Raw genomic sequence first — 17,814 nt, 5'->3', positions numbered from 1 at the left:
ACATAATTGTATGTCATACCTGTTGACAACTGATCATTAGAAGGCAACAACTGTTAGTGGCTTTTCCCACAGTTTCTGTGTACATCTATGAAGTGGTGGGTATCAGCACAAACTTGGGTGATTTTGGTCCTACACTTGACATCATGAGGCTGCATGTTGGCCAATAGCTGGACGTTCTATGATGTTATGAAGAAAGGGTAGAGTGTGATAACTAGTGCAGCAGATCAGGCAGAAGGTGTATATATATGTGATCATCATGAGGCTACATGTTGGCCAATAGCTGGACGTTCTATGATGTTGTGAAGAAAGGGAAGACTGTGATAACTAGTGCAGCAGATCAGGCAGAAGGTGTATATATGTGTGATCATCATGAGGCTACATGTTGGCCAATAGCTGGACATTCTATGATGTTGTGAAGAAAGGGAAGACTGTGACAACTAGTGCAGCAGATCAGGCAGAAGGTGTATATATGTGTGATCATCATGAGGCTACATGTTGGCCAATAGCTGGACGTTCCATGATGTTGTAAAGAAAGGGTAGACTGTGATAACTAGTGCAGCAGATCAGGCAGAAGGTGTATATATGTGATGAGGTAGTAGACAGTCTGATGTAAGATTAAATAAATTGTTGGGGACCCACAGATGAACTTGTGTGGATTATGGCAAACTTTCAGCTCCAAGTGTAATACCAGTGATGCAGTAATGTATGCTCCTAGTGAAAAACTGGAAAATAGTCAATGCATGTATCTCAAGAAAGGAAGAATGAGGAATTCACTGTCACATTTGGGTTGCTTAAAGCTTTGCTTATCATGAATAAGTTTCCCTGTATAAAAGTATTCATGGTCAGAGTCTTCTTGGTGGGCAATGCAAAGGTATGCAGATAATTGGTTTAAATCTGTCAGATACACTTTATTATGGTTGTCAGCACCACACCCAGTCTTTGGGGTAACAGTTAGATGTCCATACCCTATATCATTTGTATTTTTTTAGTATTTGTAATGTTATAACTGAAGTACTGTTCAGTGCTGTTTTAACTCAGTACTTAGATCACCCACATATAGTATGACCAGAAATTATTGAGAATCTTAGGAATACGTTTATTTGGATTTATAGTATAAACAACCTTGACCAGCTGTCAAATGCTTTGTTTCATTCAAGAGAGACAACTCTGTTAATCCTTTTTCATTAGTTTGTGAAGAGTTATCCCCCTTTGTTTACTTGCTAGCAGACGACATTTTCAGTGATCCTCAGTATGGATGATATAGAGCAGAGGAAGTTGATTTTAAAGTATTATAACAAGGACATCAGATCAGCTAAAGTGATTTCAAATAGAACAGGCATCCCTTTGTCCACTGTTTATCGTGTTTTGAAAAATATTGCAAATGGATATGGCATTGAGCACCAGGGAGGCGCAGGTAGGTCAAGAAAATTGACTGTCGGTGACAGGAGGCGGCTTGGTATTCTTGTTTCTAAAAACAAACGAAGGAGTTTAGAAAACTAAGGCTGGATATGATTGAACTGTGGCTGTCTGTAAGGAGACAATTAGAACTGAGCTGCATGCAATGGGTTGGCAGAAAAGTCCATCACTGATCATGAAACCTGAACAAAAGGAGCGAAGGTTGAACTGGTGCTTACAGCATAGAAATTTTAACTGGGACAATGTGATTTTCTCAGATGAAAGTTCTGTGTGGCTGTTTCCTAATACACTGAAATTCTGAACCAAACTGAAAAACCTTTTTCAGCGCCCAAAGTACAGTCCGAAATTTAACGTGTGGGGTGGCCTATCTGTGTTAGGGGCAACGCCCCTCTGTGTGTTGAAGGGAATATGAACAGTGAGCGGTACACAGATATTCTCAAGGGACATTTACCTCCATCTGCTCACGTGTTCTATGGAATTTTTTTAGATTTTCCAGCAGGACAATGACCCAAAACATTGATCAAAGCATTCACAGGCCTGGTTTCGGACCCAAAATATGACATTATTAGATTGGCCAAGCTATAGCCCTGACCTAAATCCAATAGAAAATGTTTGGGGACTTATGAAGGAAAGTGTCAATAAGAAAAATCTGACAAATATTGCTAAAATGAAAGAAGAGGTGGTCCGATATTGGGACAGCATGGACCACGACTTTCTAACTTCTTTGATCAGTAGTATGCCCCATCGCGTTGAAGCCTGCATTGCTGCCCATGTGACTTGACAAAATACTAATTGTTCACCTGTCTTTGAATCTGGAGTTATGTTCTGCTAATATTCACATTTAATATGCAATCTTTAAATTCTCATTAATTACGTGAGTAATGAGTGAAAAAAAGTTTTAAAAATTACAATCTTTAAATTCTCAATAATTTTTGGTTGTACTGTACCTGCACAGTGGTAGGAAAAGTTAAATACTGCTTATACCAATCGGATTTATTCAGTTTTTTTATTCTTGTATGATACCCCTCTGCATGAAGATAAGAAAATCTTCTTTGGACCAGTGTGCAAAATAGCTGCTGGCCCGCTAGCCCATGGCTAGTAGATATCTAGTCAGGCCAGTAAATCTTCTCAGTCACTGGCCCGACTGGCTAGTGAATGTTCATGGGGTCATTTTGTACATCACTCTCTCCGACTTGTTAAGTTATAACACACTTTTAAAATCATGCAAGATTATGGTCTGATAAAAAATGTTCATCATATTAGGAGCTTAATAATGAAACCCATATCATGCCGATAATATCTTACAGGGCTTGATTTAGTGCTTTGTTTCTTGCACTGGTGCAACCCAATATTACAAATGCAACCTAGTTATTTGTCTAACTTGCACCAGGTGCAAGTCAATTTTTGAGAAATATATCAACAATAAATCTAACATTATAAGCATAATTATGTCAGCTCATTTTCTTCTAAACTTTGAATAATTCAATAGCACATTTCTTTCATTACATATTGCAATAAAAGCAGTGCAGTTGGAATTTGGCTGGTGCAACTAGGTTTTTATCTTAGGTTGCACCTGGTGCAAGTATGTTAATGTCTCTTAAATCGAGCCCTGTCTTATTCTCACCTATTTTTGTAATCTTTTGCTTAGTTTCTGCATTCCTATTTCAGGCTAGTGAATTATTTGGTGGGCTAGTAACTTTCAGGCATAGCTAGCCTGACTGGCTAACAAAATTTGGAAACTATTTCACACACTGCTTTGGACGTACGACAGGTGCACTTGCTCATCAGCCAAATAAAATTCTTGGTTAAGTGAAGTATCTGATTTGTCTATCTTGAAAAAGAACTTATTTATGTTCAAAATTTTGGCAGTGAGTAAGTAAATTAGGAAAAGAAGCCAAATCACTTCACAAAGGTGTCATCAATCTCGAGAATCCATGCATCATTCATATAGATTGGGCGGTCCAAGTTTGCTCATGATTCAAGTGATCTTTGCTTAGATAGCTATTGTATCCAATTCTGATTTTAATGAGACTGTGTTGGTACATGGCCAGAACATCTTTACAACAGATATTCATGGACATGTCTTCAGCTCATGCCTCTTTTCGTTGTGTCTCAGCATGATACATGGTTATCTGTGACATTCGGCATGCATGCTATACTTGCAAAGTGATACACCGTAAATCATCCTCAATGTCATGGGGAATATATCCATAATAGTAAATACCTTGGACCCATTTGCCTCGGTTACCTTGTTTTAGAAGCAGTGCCAGCAACTCCATCTCCATATATCCATATATCGAACGAAGCACAGACTTTACATCATACAGTTTTGAAAGGGCTATTTTGTATGTGCTATTTCGAATCAGCTTCTAAACAAGGCAGGTAGCAAATGGGTGCAGGGCACCCAGAACAATGATAAACTGTAAATCATAAAACTAAAACCAGGGATAGAAATTTAATTTTTTCAAAGGGTGCCATTGGGCACCAGACAGATAATTCAGGTGTGCTTTTGTAAACTTAAAACATCTTAACAATTATGTTATTTCAGTTTATTGTTTAGTAAATCAGTAGATATGTAATATGTAATATGTAAACTTGAGAGGTGGATTTCCTAAACACAATTTTGACTGCAAGAATAGTTCAGCTTCAATCTCCCAGACCCATAAGTTAACCCAAGAACTATGTTGTCATCCAAAACAGTGTATCCTGTCATGTTTAGTGGTATTCAAAATAGCCATGCCCATGTTAAGCTTTTAAATTGTTTAATATGATGCAAAAATAGGTTTTGAATCATTTCAGTTGATCAAATTGATATCTTATCATTATTTGTTCCTCTTCTCTGAGAATAGGGGACATGGGTGTCCCAGGCTTGTTATTTTTGCTGTAGAGAGTCACACCAGTGATTGTTGGTTTGATTCATGATGTTCTGTTACACCCATGGTCAATTCAGTCAGTTTATCTCAAGAGAGTTACCTCCCCCAGTGGAACTCTTTCAGGTGGAGATAGACTTGTGAGCCCTCACAACAAGATGTCGTCTGCTATCAGCAGCTCAATTTAGGACAATTAACCAAAGTCAGACAATTACACAGTCCACACAGTGTATGTTTTATTTCTTTCATATCACTCTCAGTGAGGCTTTGTCACTTTCATCATAACTTTTAGTCTTGAAATGAGCTTTAGATGTAATTTTAAATGCTTTGAACTTTTTCTATGTTTTGGCTCCATTCGCAGAGGTCACAGAAGTTCACTTCACTGAAAATATGATTGAATTCTCTCTTTATTAATTATTGATGTTGGAATCATTTCCGTGAATTAAATACATTCTTTGTCTCATATTAGAAAGTAAAATATAAGAAATATAAATAAGCTTAAACATTTTGTATAGATTTATTTCAATGACCTTTTGAATTGTCAGAACTATAGTAGAACTAATTCAGTCTTTTTATGGCCATTTCAGTCTTTTCACCTTACAACTATCAAGTCCTGCCACACCAATATGTCAAACTAAAAAAATCATTTGTCAACTGTAATGCTCTATTATGCATCAGGAATCATAAAAAACTTGATAGTTCGGTTAGCTGGCTGTGTCTTTATACAAGACTGAATAAGTGGTCACAGTACACATGGATTCTTCTGATTATGTTTCCAGGCAAAAACAAAATATGTCTGTTTCAGGTTTCCCAACTGACAGGTTTCTCTCTCTCTCTCTCTCTCTCTCTCTCACACACACACACACACACGCACGCACTCTCTCTCTCTCTCTCTCTCTCTCTCTCTCTCTCTCTCTCTCTCTCTCTCACACAGAGAGAGAGAGACCAGAGAGAGAGAGAGAGAGAGACACAGAGAGAGAGAGACACACACAGACAGAGACACACACAGAGAGAGAGACACACACACACCCCTACCTCATGCAGTTGATCAATGGATTGTCTGGTCCAGACTCAGTTATTTACAGACCGTCACTATATAGCTGGAATATTGCCGAGTGCAGCATTTAACAACAAACAAAAGCTCCTCTGAATATTGAATACTTTGTTCATTATACTAAACATACAAGGCCGACCGGTAATTCCGCGCACCTAAGCACATCGATCGCAACATGGCAACTAACGTCTCTTATTTTTTGTGGTTTATGTGACTAAACATGCTGGTATGCATCATATTTACCTAGAAATATAAGTTTTATTGACGACTATAAGATTCTAACATTGCATTATGCCATACGGTTGACTTTACCGGCGTTCTGACGACATCGCTTGCTGTCCGGTAATTCTGCGCAGCAACTGATGCGCATAACATCCAGTTGGAGATCCGAAGTATGGAAGCGTATTAGGGCCAGATTATTTTCAAAAATCACTTCATCAATGTAAGGAAGAGTGTTTCATATTAAATCCAATTATGAATAATGAAGAAAATGGTTTAAAAGTCTGAAGAAAACGAATTTTCATAATACTGTCAATATATCTGTCAATTACTGTTATTTACCTTCCTTTAGTGATTAAAAGCCAGTCCCTTGTAGAAAGGTCCCGATTTCAAGTGTAAATGTGGTAGCAGACGATGTTTACCTTGATACGGAAGTACGCTATTCCAGCTGCGCAGAATTACCGGACGTGCAGAATTACTGGACTCGCTTGTAATACTTACATGATATTGTTTCCATGTGTTACAGGTAGTTGCAAGGACTTTGTGACCGGAACCAACTTCCTGGTGTACTGCAGTCACTTCCTGTCAGCATGGGTGAGTGAGGCATTTCTGTAGCATTTCTTACATCACCTAAACCAAACATCATTTTGTCTAAGCAAATTTCCATTTGTTTTTGGAAGTCCTTTGGGCATTGTATCAGGGACATTGTATACAGCATTGTATTAGGGACATTGTATACGGGCATTGTATCAGGGACATTGTATACTGCATTGTATCAGGGACATTGTATACGGGCATTGTATCAGGGACATTGTATACTGCATTGTATCAGGGACATTGTATATGGGCATTGTATCAGGGACATTGTATACATTAGGGACATTGTATTGTATCAGGACATTGTATACGGGCATTGTATCAGCGACATTGTATACTGCATTGCTTCAGGGATATTGTATATGGGCATTGTATCAGGGACATTGTATACTGCATTGTATCAGGGACATCATATATGGGCATTGTATCAGGGACATTGTATGCAGGCATTGTATCAGGGATATTGTATCAGGGACATTGATTACAGGCATTGTATCAGGGACATTGTAAACAGGCATTGTATACGGGCATTGTATACATTGTATACAAGCATTAATTTAGGAAGATCTGATGATGGCATTATTTCAGGGAGATCATATGCAAGCATAATTTCTAGGAAGTTGTATGCAGGCATTTGTTTACAGAGTTTGTTTGCAGGCTTTGTATGCATCATGATTGTTTCAGGCATGTCAGTATGTTATATATTATGGTCTGCAAACTGAAAATAAAATCCTTAGTTAAATACAATTGGCTGGCATTGTTTTAGGGAGATCGTATGTGGGCCTTTGGCGTTGGTCTGTTCCTGATCAAGATTTCACCAGAATCCCTTCAGCTGACCGCATCGTATGGGCTGGCTTCAGGACTTTCTGTTCTCTTTCTGGGGGCCCTGATAGGAGACTGGGTAGACAACACACCACGGCTCAAAGGTGAGGTTCTCCCTAGGTAGACATCACGTCACGACTCAAAGGTGACTTTCACACGAATGGCAATTTTCCGCTCATCCACAGATTTTGCCAATTTCATTGTATATTGATCATGCTGAGCTCCCATTCGATGACACAATATTAAGTTTTAGCTGAAAATAGATTTTCCTGTTGCCATCCTTGGGTACACCCTACATAGACAACACACCACGACTCAAATGTGAGGTTCACCCTAGGTAGAAAATATACCACGACTCAAAATAAGGTTCATCCTGGGTAAATGATACATGTTCAAAACACAAACCTTCTTATCATCCCAGCCAGTGGATAATCATATCCTTCACATCAAGCGAAAAAATATTGTTCCAAGTGGCATTAATCCATCTGTGTGTCTATTCCAGCTGCGCAGCTGTCCCTGGTGCTGCAGAATCTGTTTGTGGCTCTGTGTGCGGGGGGCGTGTACGTCAACCTCACCTACCACGAGGACTTTATCACCATGTGGGACGGGTGGCTGCAGAAGCTGGTGTCAGCGGTCATCATCATCCTGGCCATCTTGGCCAACCTGTCCAGTGTTGCTCGGATGATCGCCGTGGAGAAAGACTGGGTAGTTGAGATCTGTGGCAAGGATAAAGACATGCTAGCAAGTACGTAGACAGACGTAGAGCGTGGAGTCATCCCATTGCTGACATCTTTAGCTTGATGACAGGGTTAACCTCTTTGGTCATGTGGACAAGGTGCAAAACTTCAGATCAGAAGGTCCATGGTTCGAATACCAGCCCAGGACTCACAAATTCTATGACCACTACACAAGCAATAACTCTGAGATTTATGCATTGATTATAGTTTGGCATGAAATGCATGTGGACCCGTTTTTTTTGTAAATATCTCTTCATCCAATGATCCAATCAATCTCAAACTGTGCAAGTGGATGTTTTGTCAGACAACCTAATCACATTGTAAATCACCGATTTTATGCATTGGTATTAAAGAATCTGTCTATGTAACTGTCAACAAAATAAACAGCAGAACGCAGACTACTTGCAGAGGGAGGGAGCCAATGACCTGTAACAGCGGCAGTGTTGGGTCATAAAGGTAAATGCACGTGCAGTTCATGATAGTTACCTGTGCACTGCACAGTGATAGACCGTTTGGATCAATCACATTGACGACTTCAAGCTGTCATCATGAAAGCTTATTCAGATGATGCTAAACGTTTAATTAGAAATGTGTTGAATTTTTTTTCAAAGAGAGCAAACGTAGCAAACCGATTTATAAGGTGTCGGATTACATGAAACGTACAACTTTTGCTCTTGGCATGAAAAAGAACATCGTGCTAAAAATTGTGAAAAAATAAACCAACAACCAATAAACAAAACCTTGAACAAAAAGGTAGGCATCCAAAGTTAGATTCTTTTGACATCAGGGTCATCAGAGATGTCATTCGCCGGCTATTTGCTAGACATGAACACCTCTTCATGCCTGACACGTGCATAGCTGACCTACATGGACGAATCGTTGACCTTTATGACCCAACACTACCGCTGTTACAGGTCATTGGCTCCCTCCCTCTGCAAGTAGTCTGCATTCTGCTGTTTATTTTGTTGACAGTTACATAGACAGATTCTTTAATACCAATGTATAAAATCGGTGATTTACAATGTGATTAGGTTGTCTGACAAAACATCCACTTGCACAGTTTGAGATTGATTGAATCATTGGATGAAGAGATATTTACAAAAAAACGGTCCACATGCATTTCATGCCAAACTATAGTTTGGAATCATTTCATGAATTATGTCCCTTGGCTGTATCAAGTTCAGCTGTGTTTGTCAGTGTTAAGGAATTATCTAACACATGTTCCTCAGTCTCTTGGAACAACAGTCTCATTAATGTGAGATTGTTTGCTCTTTTGAGATGCTTCTCTACATGAAGATTTGAGGACACCTCCACAGAAGGCTCTGAATTCCAGTGCTTTTAGCACAGAATATCAAATGGTGGACCACTAAGAAAAGTCTACATCATGCAACAGACATAACTCTACTTGATACCCATGATCTATTAATCCTAATTATTTCAAACTTATTGTCCAAGATTGTGTATTTAATCTATACTACCCATCAAAAGTTTAGACTCACTTAAAGCACTCACTATATGTCATGTTTATATACACTATATATTCTTATATTTACTCTAGTGAATCTAAACTTTTAATGGGAAGTATATATGCTTTCTTCATTCATAGCAATGACTGCTACATTGAGAAGAATTGACCTTGCAACAAAGATTTTGGCTCCAATTGCAACCGGCCAGATAATGTTTTTCACGGAGATGAGGATTGGTGCCGTGTTCATCGGAGGCTGGAATGTCGTAACAGTGTTCCTGGAGTACTACCTTATATGGAAGGTCTACAACACGGTGCCGTCTCTGCGCAAGAAGAAATACTGGACGAAAAGTGACAGTAAGTCCCAATTTTTCCTTATCCTGACTCATGCTTAATTGCTTGTCTTCTTCTTCTTGCGAACATAGTGGAACACTTGTATCTCCTATTGAAGCTCCCTTCAATGTAAAATCACTAATCACTACTCACCAAGAGTTGTCCCTCCTTCCGTTTTGGCGGGAACTGGCGCCACTGTTCCCCTACATGCTTCACTCTCTCCTGAATATGAGCCCGACACTTGAAATTACAGGGAAATCCAAAGTGTCTTGTGGGGAGGTTGGGAGGGCTTACCTCATGAGTCAGGATAAGTATAAAATATCAATTTTACTCAGAAAATTACATGTTTTTCCTTCTCCTGACTCATGCTTAATTGCTTGTCTTCTTCTTCTTGCGAACATAGTGGAACACTTGTATCTCCTATTGAAGCTCCCTTCAATGTAAAATCACTAATCACTACTCACCAAGAGTTGTCCCTCCTTCCGTTTTGGCGGGAACTGGCGCCACTGTTCCCCCACATGCTTCACTCTCTCCTTCTTCGCCCAGTGAGCAGGTTGTGAGAGCCTGTGTCTCCTTACGCACTATATCCTTTGATTATTTAGTTAGTTACCTCTATAAGTTCTTTATAGAGGTTTAGCTAGTATCGTTCATCAATATGTTTTGATATTTATTCGTATTTACCACTGTTTATTCACGGTGTATTCCGTGTTTGTTCAGTAGTTTACGTTCATGAAAATCTGTTCCGTATGTAAGTTACGTTTCTCTGCTGCTGACCCGCACCTAATATGCCCTAGTTGCACAGTACCATGTTCTTTCAGCTCACGCTGCAATTATTGCAAGCATTTATCAACTTGTGAATTTAATAAATATTTACTTTGCTTCCTGAGACGTGATGCAGATAGGTCGCGCAGGATTGATCCAGTCATGGATAAGTCAGCTGAGTCCCTCACCAGTCAACTGCTGTCGGACGACCCCCTACCGTCTGGTGTTCCGCTGGAGTTTCCCTCGGAGGAGAGGCGTGGGACGAAGTCCGCCACCTCCAAGAAGAGACCTGCATCTCCAGTCATCCCGTCGTCGCAGTCCAAGACTCGGAGGTCGTCAACCACCCAGCGCAGACTTCGCACCCCCCAGGGCAGCGCCCACCACCAAGGGGAAGTCAGCGCAGACTACTAGAACTTTCTCGGCCGAGAGTGTTCCCGTCGCAGAACAGGGCCTGTATGATGATCAGTCGATCATCATCCCAGAGGTTCATCACAAGAAACGACAGGTCTCAGCTACGGTGACTTCAGCGCAGATCCAATCTCAACCTGATGTATCAACGCTGACAACAGATGATCGTCCCGTGGGCCCTGTCGCCATCAACGCAGAAAGGGCAGCGCTGGTACCACCGCAGACCTTCCTGGGCGACTTTATGCAGCAGTTCTCCCAGCAGATCATGGAGATGATGGAGGAGCGTTACGGCCTGGAAAAGAGACAACCAACCCAGGGCCCGAGCCTTCGCGAAGGCTCCAACGCAGACATCATCTCTGAGGGGCCTGCCATCAACGTGACTTCTGCCAGCAGAACTACACTACCGGACCAGCCTGCGCGAAGGCCGACTCAGCCTGCCCCTGCGGAGGACTCGGACGATCAGCGTTCGCGAAGGCGTTCGCGAAAGGCTACACGATCTTCACCTGCGGAGGACTCGGATGATCAATGTTCGCGAATGCGTTCGCGAAGGAGGAATCACTCATCCCCGGACTCTGGCTCGGACAACCAGCCTTCGCGAAGGCCTTCGGACTCAGATGAACCTTCTCAAGGACGTCAACTACAGTATCAAAGACATCTTCGTCCCGTAGATTGTCGAGGGATTCACCAGGACCTTCACGAACCAACAGTCGCTCATCTCCGCGCAGGTTCCCGCGCAGGTCACCCTACAGGCACAGTTCGGCGGGCCATTCACCACGTCGATCTCCACGCAGGTCACCATGACGTTCGCCCAACAAGTCTCCGCGCAGGTCTCCACGTAGATCGCCACCCAGATTACCACAGAGGACTCCACCTCGTTCACCGTCGGAAGAGTATCAAGGTCCCTTTCTCAGCACTCCTGTTACTGAGGATGATGGCGGCATCATATTTTCGGACTCTGAAATACGTTACTGGATGGCTAATGGATTGGACTTGGCTTCACCATCTAAAGAAGATAATCCGGCTCACACCTATCTTATGACAGATGATGATGTCGACACGCTCACTCTGACCCCGATCGACCCCATCGCAGCGGTTCCACAGAACCTGGACGCAGCTTTCAAGACAGCCACTAAAGCCCAGGCGCCAACACTTACGACAGTTCAATGCCAGGAAGTTCTCCTCCCATAACATGGATCCCTTCCTTAAAGCTCAGGAAATAGACGAGAACTTTAAAGTAATCAGCGATACCAAGGCCAAGTCTTACAAGATTGAGGACCGCAAGCTGGCTCAAGTAGAAACTATGACCAGAAGAATGTTCTTTCAATCTACTAACTCAGCTAGGATGGTTAGTGAATCTACTCAAGTCGGACCTAGAACCTACGCAGGACCTACAGTTTCTAGGCATCAGATTTCTCACGACGCACAACCGTATCATCGTGCCAGAGGACCGATGGCTCAAGATTCAACAGACCATCCCTCAAGCCTTACTCTCTCCGTGGCCACTACGACAGTGGCAGAGTCTGTTGGGTCTCCTCACGTCCGCACAAGACATGACAGCCAGAGGCAGACTACAGCTACGCCCGTTACAGGTCCTCATCAACGCTCATCTCGACGACCTACAACCCTTCGGTCTACCGAATTATCTCAGACCTCATCTACTATGGTGTACCCGGAGGTCGAATGTTTGCGAAGGCATCTATTTAGCAGAGCCGGAGTTCAAGACCCATCTATACGTAGACGCGTCACTCCAAGGTTGGGGAGCACATCTCGACAACCATGTGGCATCCGGGATATGGAATCACGAAGAGAAACGTCTGCACATCAACATGCTGGAGATGAAAGCAGCATTTAACGCCATTCTCCATTGGAGCACCATTCTACAGAATGCGCATATCATGGTACACACAGAGAACTCGACAGTGGCATTTTACATAAACAAGCAAGGCTCAACAAGATCATTGAACCTACTAGATCTGTGCTTTCAACTGTTCGACCTAATCGACGATCTGAACATCCACGTAAGAGCATGTCACATTCCAGGAGCCAAGAATGTCCTAGCAGACGCACTATCCCGTCCAACTCTACCATCGCCGACGGAATGGATGCTCTATCCAGAGATCTTCACACAGATCATCAAGGAAATAGGAGCTCTGTTAATAGACATATTCGCCACACGCTTCAACAATCAGCTAACAACATTCGTCTCTCCAGTCTCAGACCCACGAGCGTGGGCAACGGACGCTCTCAGCATATCTTGGGAAGGCCTCAACGGCGTGCACGCGTTCCGCCCGCCAGCTTTATACCAAAGGTTTTACAGAAAATCAGCCAGACAAGGAACCTCCAACTGATTTTGGTCGCTTTACTGGCCAGCGAGAATATGGTTCCCCATTCTCATACAAGAACTCGGACCTCCAATACTGCAACTACCAGAGTGGTCGAATCTACTAGTACATCCTCACACAAAACAAGCGCACGGCAACCCAAGGGCATTCCAACTACACGTATGGACTGTATCAAGGCGTGTTTAAACAAGAGAGGTTACTCAGCCAGCCAGGCGAAAAGCAGTCACGCTTGCTTTACGCAATTCTACACGCAACTTGTACGACGACAAGTGGCGCAGTTTTGAGACCTATGCTGCTAAAAAGGGATTTACAGCTAGAAATGCAACACATCCTCAAGTGGCAGACTATCTTTGTCACCTACGACAAACGGAACGTCTGAAAGGGTCTACACTCTCAGCATACCTAGCGGCATTGAGCTCAGTGATAACTATGAGGACGGGTGCAAAGCTAACCAAAGTACCAGAGTTACTGGCCTTGTTACGCTCTTACAGATTGGAGGACCAAAAACAGAGATTTCGCGCTCCGGCATGGGACCTCAATATTGTTCTCAAACATCTCACAAGTGACGTTTAAGAACCACTGGAGACGACATCCTTTGAATTCTTGACACAGAAAACGCTGTTCCTGCTAGCCCTAGCAACAGCAGCCAGGATGTCGGAAATTCATGCTCTAGATTACGAGAGAACGCAATTTGATGAAAATCAAAACACAGTGCACATGGGACTGCGATGGGATTTTATCGCTAAGAATCAACTGCCAGGTTAACCGGACAGACAATTCCACGTCCCAGCACTATCCTCCATACTCGGACCATGATACGCTTGACTTATCCTTGTGCCCAGTGAGAGCATTGAAAGTTTATCTACATCGATCCAGAATGAGGAGACGCAAGTTTAAACGACTTTTCGTCCCGATATCAACAGCGACACAGACGGAAGTCTCCCGACACTACGATATCAATCTGGATAAGAACTGTCATACTACGAGCCTACAAGGCTGCAGGACTCGATCCTCCAAGAGCCTCTAACCCTCACGAAATTAGAGCACTGGCGTCAACACTCACTCTACATGGGAACTGCTCGCTTAACACGATCATGGAGGGCTGTTTCTGGAAATCGGACATGGTGTTTGCAAACCACTACTTGAGAGATATCGCCACCGAGGACGTCTCAGGCATTCACCATTTCGGCCCTCTGGTTGTCGCACAACAGTTGACAGTTCCCCACAGAAGATGAGACGTAGTCTCGCTGTGTTATCACATGACTTATCAAGCCTACACTCAGCAGAGTTTTGCTTCAGTATCAATGCACGTTTCAAGACTAGCATAAGTGATAAACCCAGTACTTGTAAGTTTACGCCCCTTCGAAAAGATCATGAATTCTTCATGAAGTTTCTTCATGAAAACTTCATGAATTCTTCATGAACATTAAATGAGACATTTACTTCATGAAGACTTCATGAAGTTCCTTCATGAAGACTTCATGAAGTTCCTTCACGAAGAGTTCATGAACACTTCATGAAGACTTCACGAAGAGTTCATGAAGAGTTAACGAAGAGTTCATGAAGACCTCCTGAAGAGTTCACGAAGACTTCTTGAAGAGTTAACGAAGATTTCCTGAAGACTTCCTGAAGAGTTCACGAAGACTTCTTGAAGAGTTCATGAAGACTTCATGAAGACATGAAGAGTTAACGAAGATTTCATGAAGACTTCCTGAAGAGTTCACGAATGCAACTTTTTTCTGCAACACAAGACACAGAATTTCACATCTAAACCCCATGCTCTCTTAAGATAAAAAGACAGGGTATAATTTAGTAGAATAATATTTAATTCTTATTGAAGTCAAGTTTATTTCTGATGTGGGGTGGTCTTAGGCCCACATCACTGTTCTATACATGATCGAGGACTTTGCATTTTTATCACGTTATGAGATCATGTTCATTAACTTCTCAAGACATCCAAGATATTTTTATGGATTAAACTTCTTTGTAATTTCTCTCACAACGTTTCGAGACCATTCCAGGTCCCTTCATCAGGTGATCTGACAGTTAGGACTATGATGTCATAACTGAGTTATGACGTCACAATGCAAGTGACATCACAGTACACTAGGGAGAGTACTGTATAAGTGAGTTTGAAGAGTTATTTACATAATGATGAAAATTCATGCTAAATAATAGAGTTGAAAGTTGAATTGTCAATACACAACAACTGCTAATTACACAAAAGTTACTTGATAGCAGGCTTTCCAAAAAAGAATAGTAGACTCGTTATTTTTGGGGGGGAAATGCCACTGAAAGACATTCTCAAGACATGATTACATCTTATAACATACATGTATTGTATGTAAAAACATTGTATATTGTAGTTACAAGTTTATATAAATGTATCTTGTCGTAAGATTTAATGGTTATGATTCACTCCAGAGATATGCTCGAATTGTCACGCGATCTCCAGGCGATTACGTCATCAAAACATGTGTTGTTGATTCAGAGATTGTTTATACATTAAATCTGCTAAAATATAAATGAATATTAAAAAAGTACTTACGCAGGCGTGTTCCTGGAGGTTGTAATTGGTACACTATATCCATTTAATTTAATGTCACATCTTATTTGGATGTTAGATCGCATTCTTCTTGTATTCGGTGGCTTCTGCTACATGCATTACCCGGAAGTATGACGGCATCACATATAGCATACTCTCCTTCTAAAGCAGTTAGAGAGACAACAGACTCAACATAAGTTGTAGTGTTTTGGGGCTGAGATATTTTTAGGAAATTTTGGATTATTAGAGTTTTATATTTGAATTACAGTGCTGCATTCTTGGCTCTGCCTTTGCTGCACAGTAGTTATTCTTGTGAAATTGGAAATTTGGAAGTTACAGGAATAATAGATCTAACGAACAAGCCGGTAAACTAGCAAAAGTTTAATTCACTCTTGCAGTTGCCTATCCTTGAATTGTTATTGTCACCTATAAAATAAATAACAACAACAGTGAGTAAAGATTCATTGACTTTATTTATTTGTTAGAATTTTCTTTTAATCCATTTTTACATAACTTTCAAAATTGACGGTTGGGATGGGACATAAAATATATCCTGACGACCACGTTCCCCACCCCCAACCTGTTACAAGTTTCATTGTTTCTGCACATCAATATTGCAAATTTGTGATATATAGGATGGGCAAAGTATTATTCAGGTATATATTTGGTTCTAATTTCTTCTTAGGCACTACAAATACAAATAAAAAGATACTCATCCTCGATATGTCTTTTACAAATTAAACACATTCTGTATGGTCTATCCATTATCAATATACAATATATAACAAGGATACAAAATATGCTATACATCCATAAGTTGCCATAAAATACTTGTGACATTAAAAGTGTTTGAAATATTTCAAAACCAATTTCAGCACATACTGGTAATGATATCCCTGGTGCATTTAATATTACTATAATGCCTTCTTCAGCTCAAGCAGAATACAAAATTTAATTTTTTTGTGTTCAAGGCTACCTTCTGTTGAACTAAACGACAGCCGTGCCCTTTTTAACCTCCAGAGATGGCAGGATCACCTGGAAGCATAGAAGATAACAAGACATATGGTAAAAAACTTTAAGCAACACATGAAATTTCAATGCTAACAAAATTATAAAGGGTGGAAGTACTGGCATTAACTAGTTCATATTCAAAGAATGGACAAGGATAATTTTATGGCTAACAACTTCTTTAATACTTACATGCAACGTTTCGACATAGATACTTATGATGTCTTTCAGTGGCATTTAGAAGTTGTACATTGATGTCCAAGATATTTATGGATTAGATACTTATGTTGCCAATTGTTTGCATGTGCGAAAATTGAGAAAGTAGACCTCAATATCTATGTGTCGACTACCATGTAGAATCAGAATAGAACGACTATAGATCTAAGAGTGAATGTGACAAATATCAATAAATGTATACATTTCCAACCATGTTCGTGAATTCAATAAGAATTGAGCCTTTCATAAATACAGAATGTTTTCGTGATGCGATTATATGTGGTGGGGAAGCAGACAGTTTCTTCACAGTCTGCTCAGCTTGTTTCGATTTCAATGTGATATATTTATCAGGAATTCAGGGGTAGAAATAATTTTAAAATTGATAGTGTACTCTGATACAGTGGCACATGTAAAGTAACTTGCCCTGATAATTTTTCCACTATACCGACCGTTTTCTTGGTGATGGTTTAAATAAACAACTAAATTAACATTGAAAAGTCAAATGGACACCGGTACAGTGTGATATACAGATTTGCTTGCCCGACAGAAAAAAAACAGTGGACATGGACGTTAGGCAAGGGGTTAATTGATAATTCCAACCTTGGGAGTTGTTTTTAATATGTCTTCATAACATACTACATGCCTTTACAAAACCTTCATCAATGCTTGCATATTCCAACATATTATTAAACATGGGTCTAAATAATATATGCATCCACCCTAAAACTATTATTTTTATCCACTACCTGCAAAAGAAGAAAACGATGGCTCCCTTGGCAAGCTAAAAATAGCCTTGACCTCCTGTATTATGGCCTACCTGGAGGTATTTACAAATCTTGCATGTACACCAATCTTTGTTATTCTTGAAAACAGTATAGTATTATCGATTGGAATTTATTAAAATATATAATCAAAGTTTGATTGTCTAATGATAAATTATCTGATCATTTGATCCATTGGTGCATCACTACAAATTATACCTTTCGAACACAAATAAATACCTTTGGTTCCTGTCGAGTC

The 17,814-nt window shown here is 40.8% G+C and overlaps 1 protein-coding gene across 1 annotated transcript in view; it reads left to right on the top strand.

The window, feature by feature from the left end:
• Nucleotides 1-17,814, top strand: part of LOC124281638 (solute carrier family 40 member 1-like) — a 35,336-nt gene that overhangs the window by 10,543 nt on the left and 6,979 nt on the right. The window contains exons 2-7 of the mRNA XM_046717571.1: nt 6,086-6,153; nt 6,923-7,082; nt 7,481-7,723; nt 9,322-9,537; nt 11,077-11,347; nt 11,511-11,841. Coding sequence (XP_046573527.1) covers nt 6,086-6,153; nt 6,923-7,082; nt 7,481-7,723; nt 9,322-9,537; nt 11,077-11,347; nt 11,511-11,841 — 1,289 coding nt within the window. The remainder of the gene's footprint in view (nt 1-6,085; nt 6,154-6,922; nt 7,083-7,480; nt 7,724-9,321; nt 9,538-11,076; nt 11,348-11,510; nt 11,842-17,814) is intronic.

This window comes from Haliotis rubra, unplaced genomic scaffold (assembly GCF_003918875.1).
Source record: "Haliotis rubra isolate DU_JTF1 unplaced genomic scaffold, ASM391887v1 Scf287, whole genome shotgun sequence".
Classification (NCBI taxonomy): Eukaryota; Metazoa; Mollusca; class Gastropoda; order Lepetellida; family Haliotidae; genus Haliotis; species Haliotis rubra.
The sequence above is the reverse complement of the archived record's forward strand: the minus strand, read 5'-3'. Positions and strand labels throughout refer to the sequence as shown.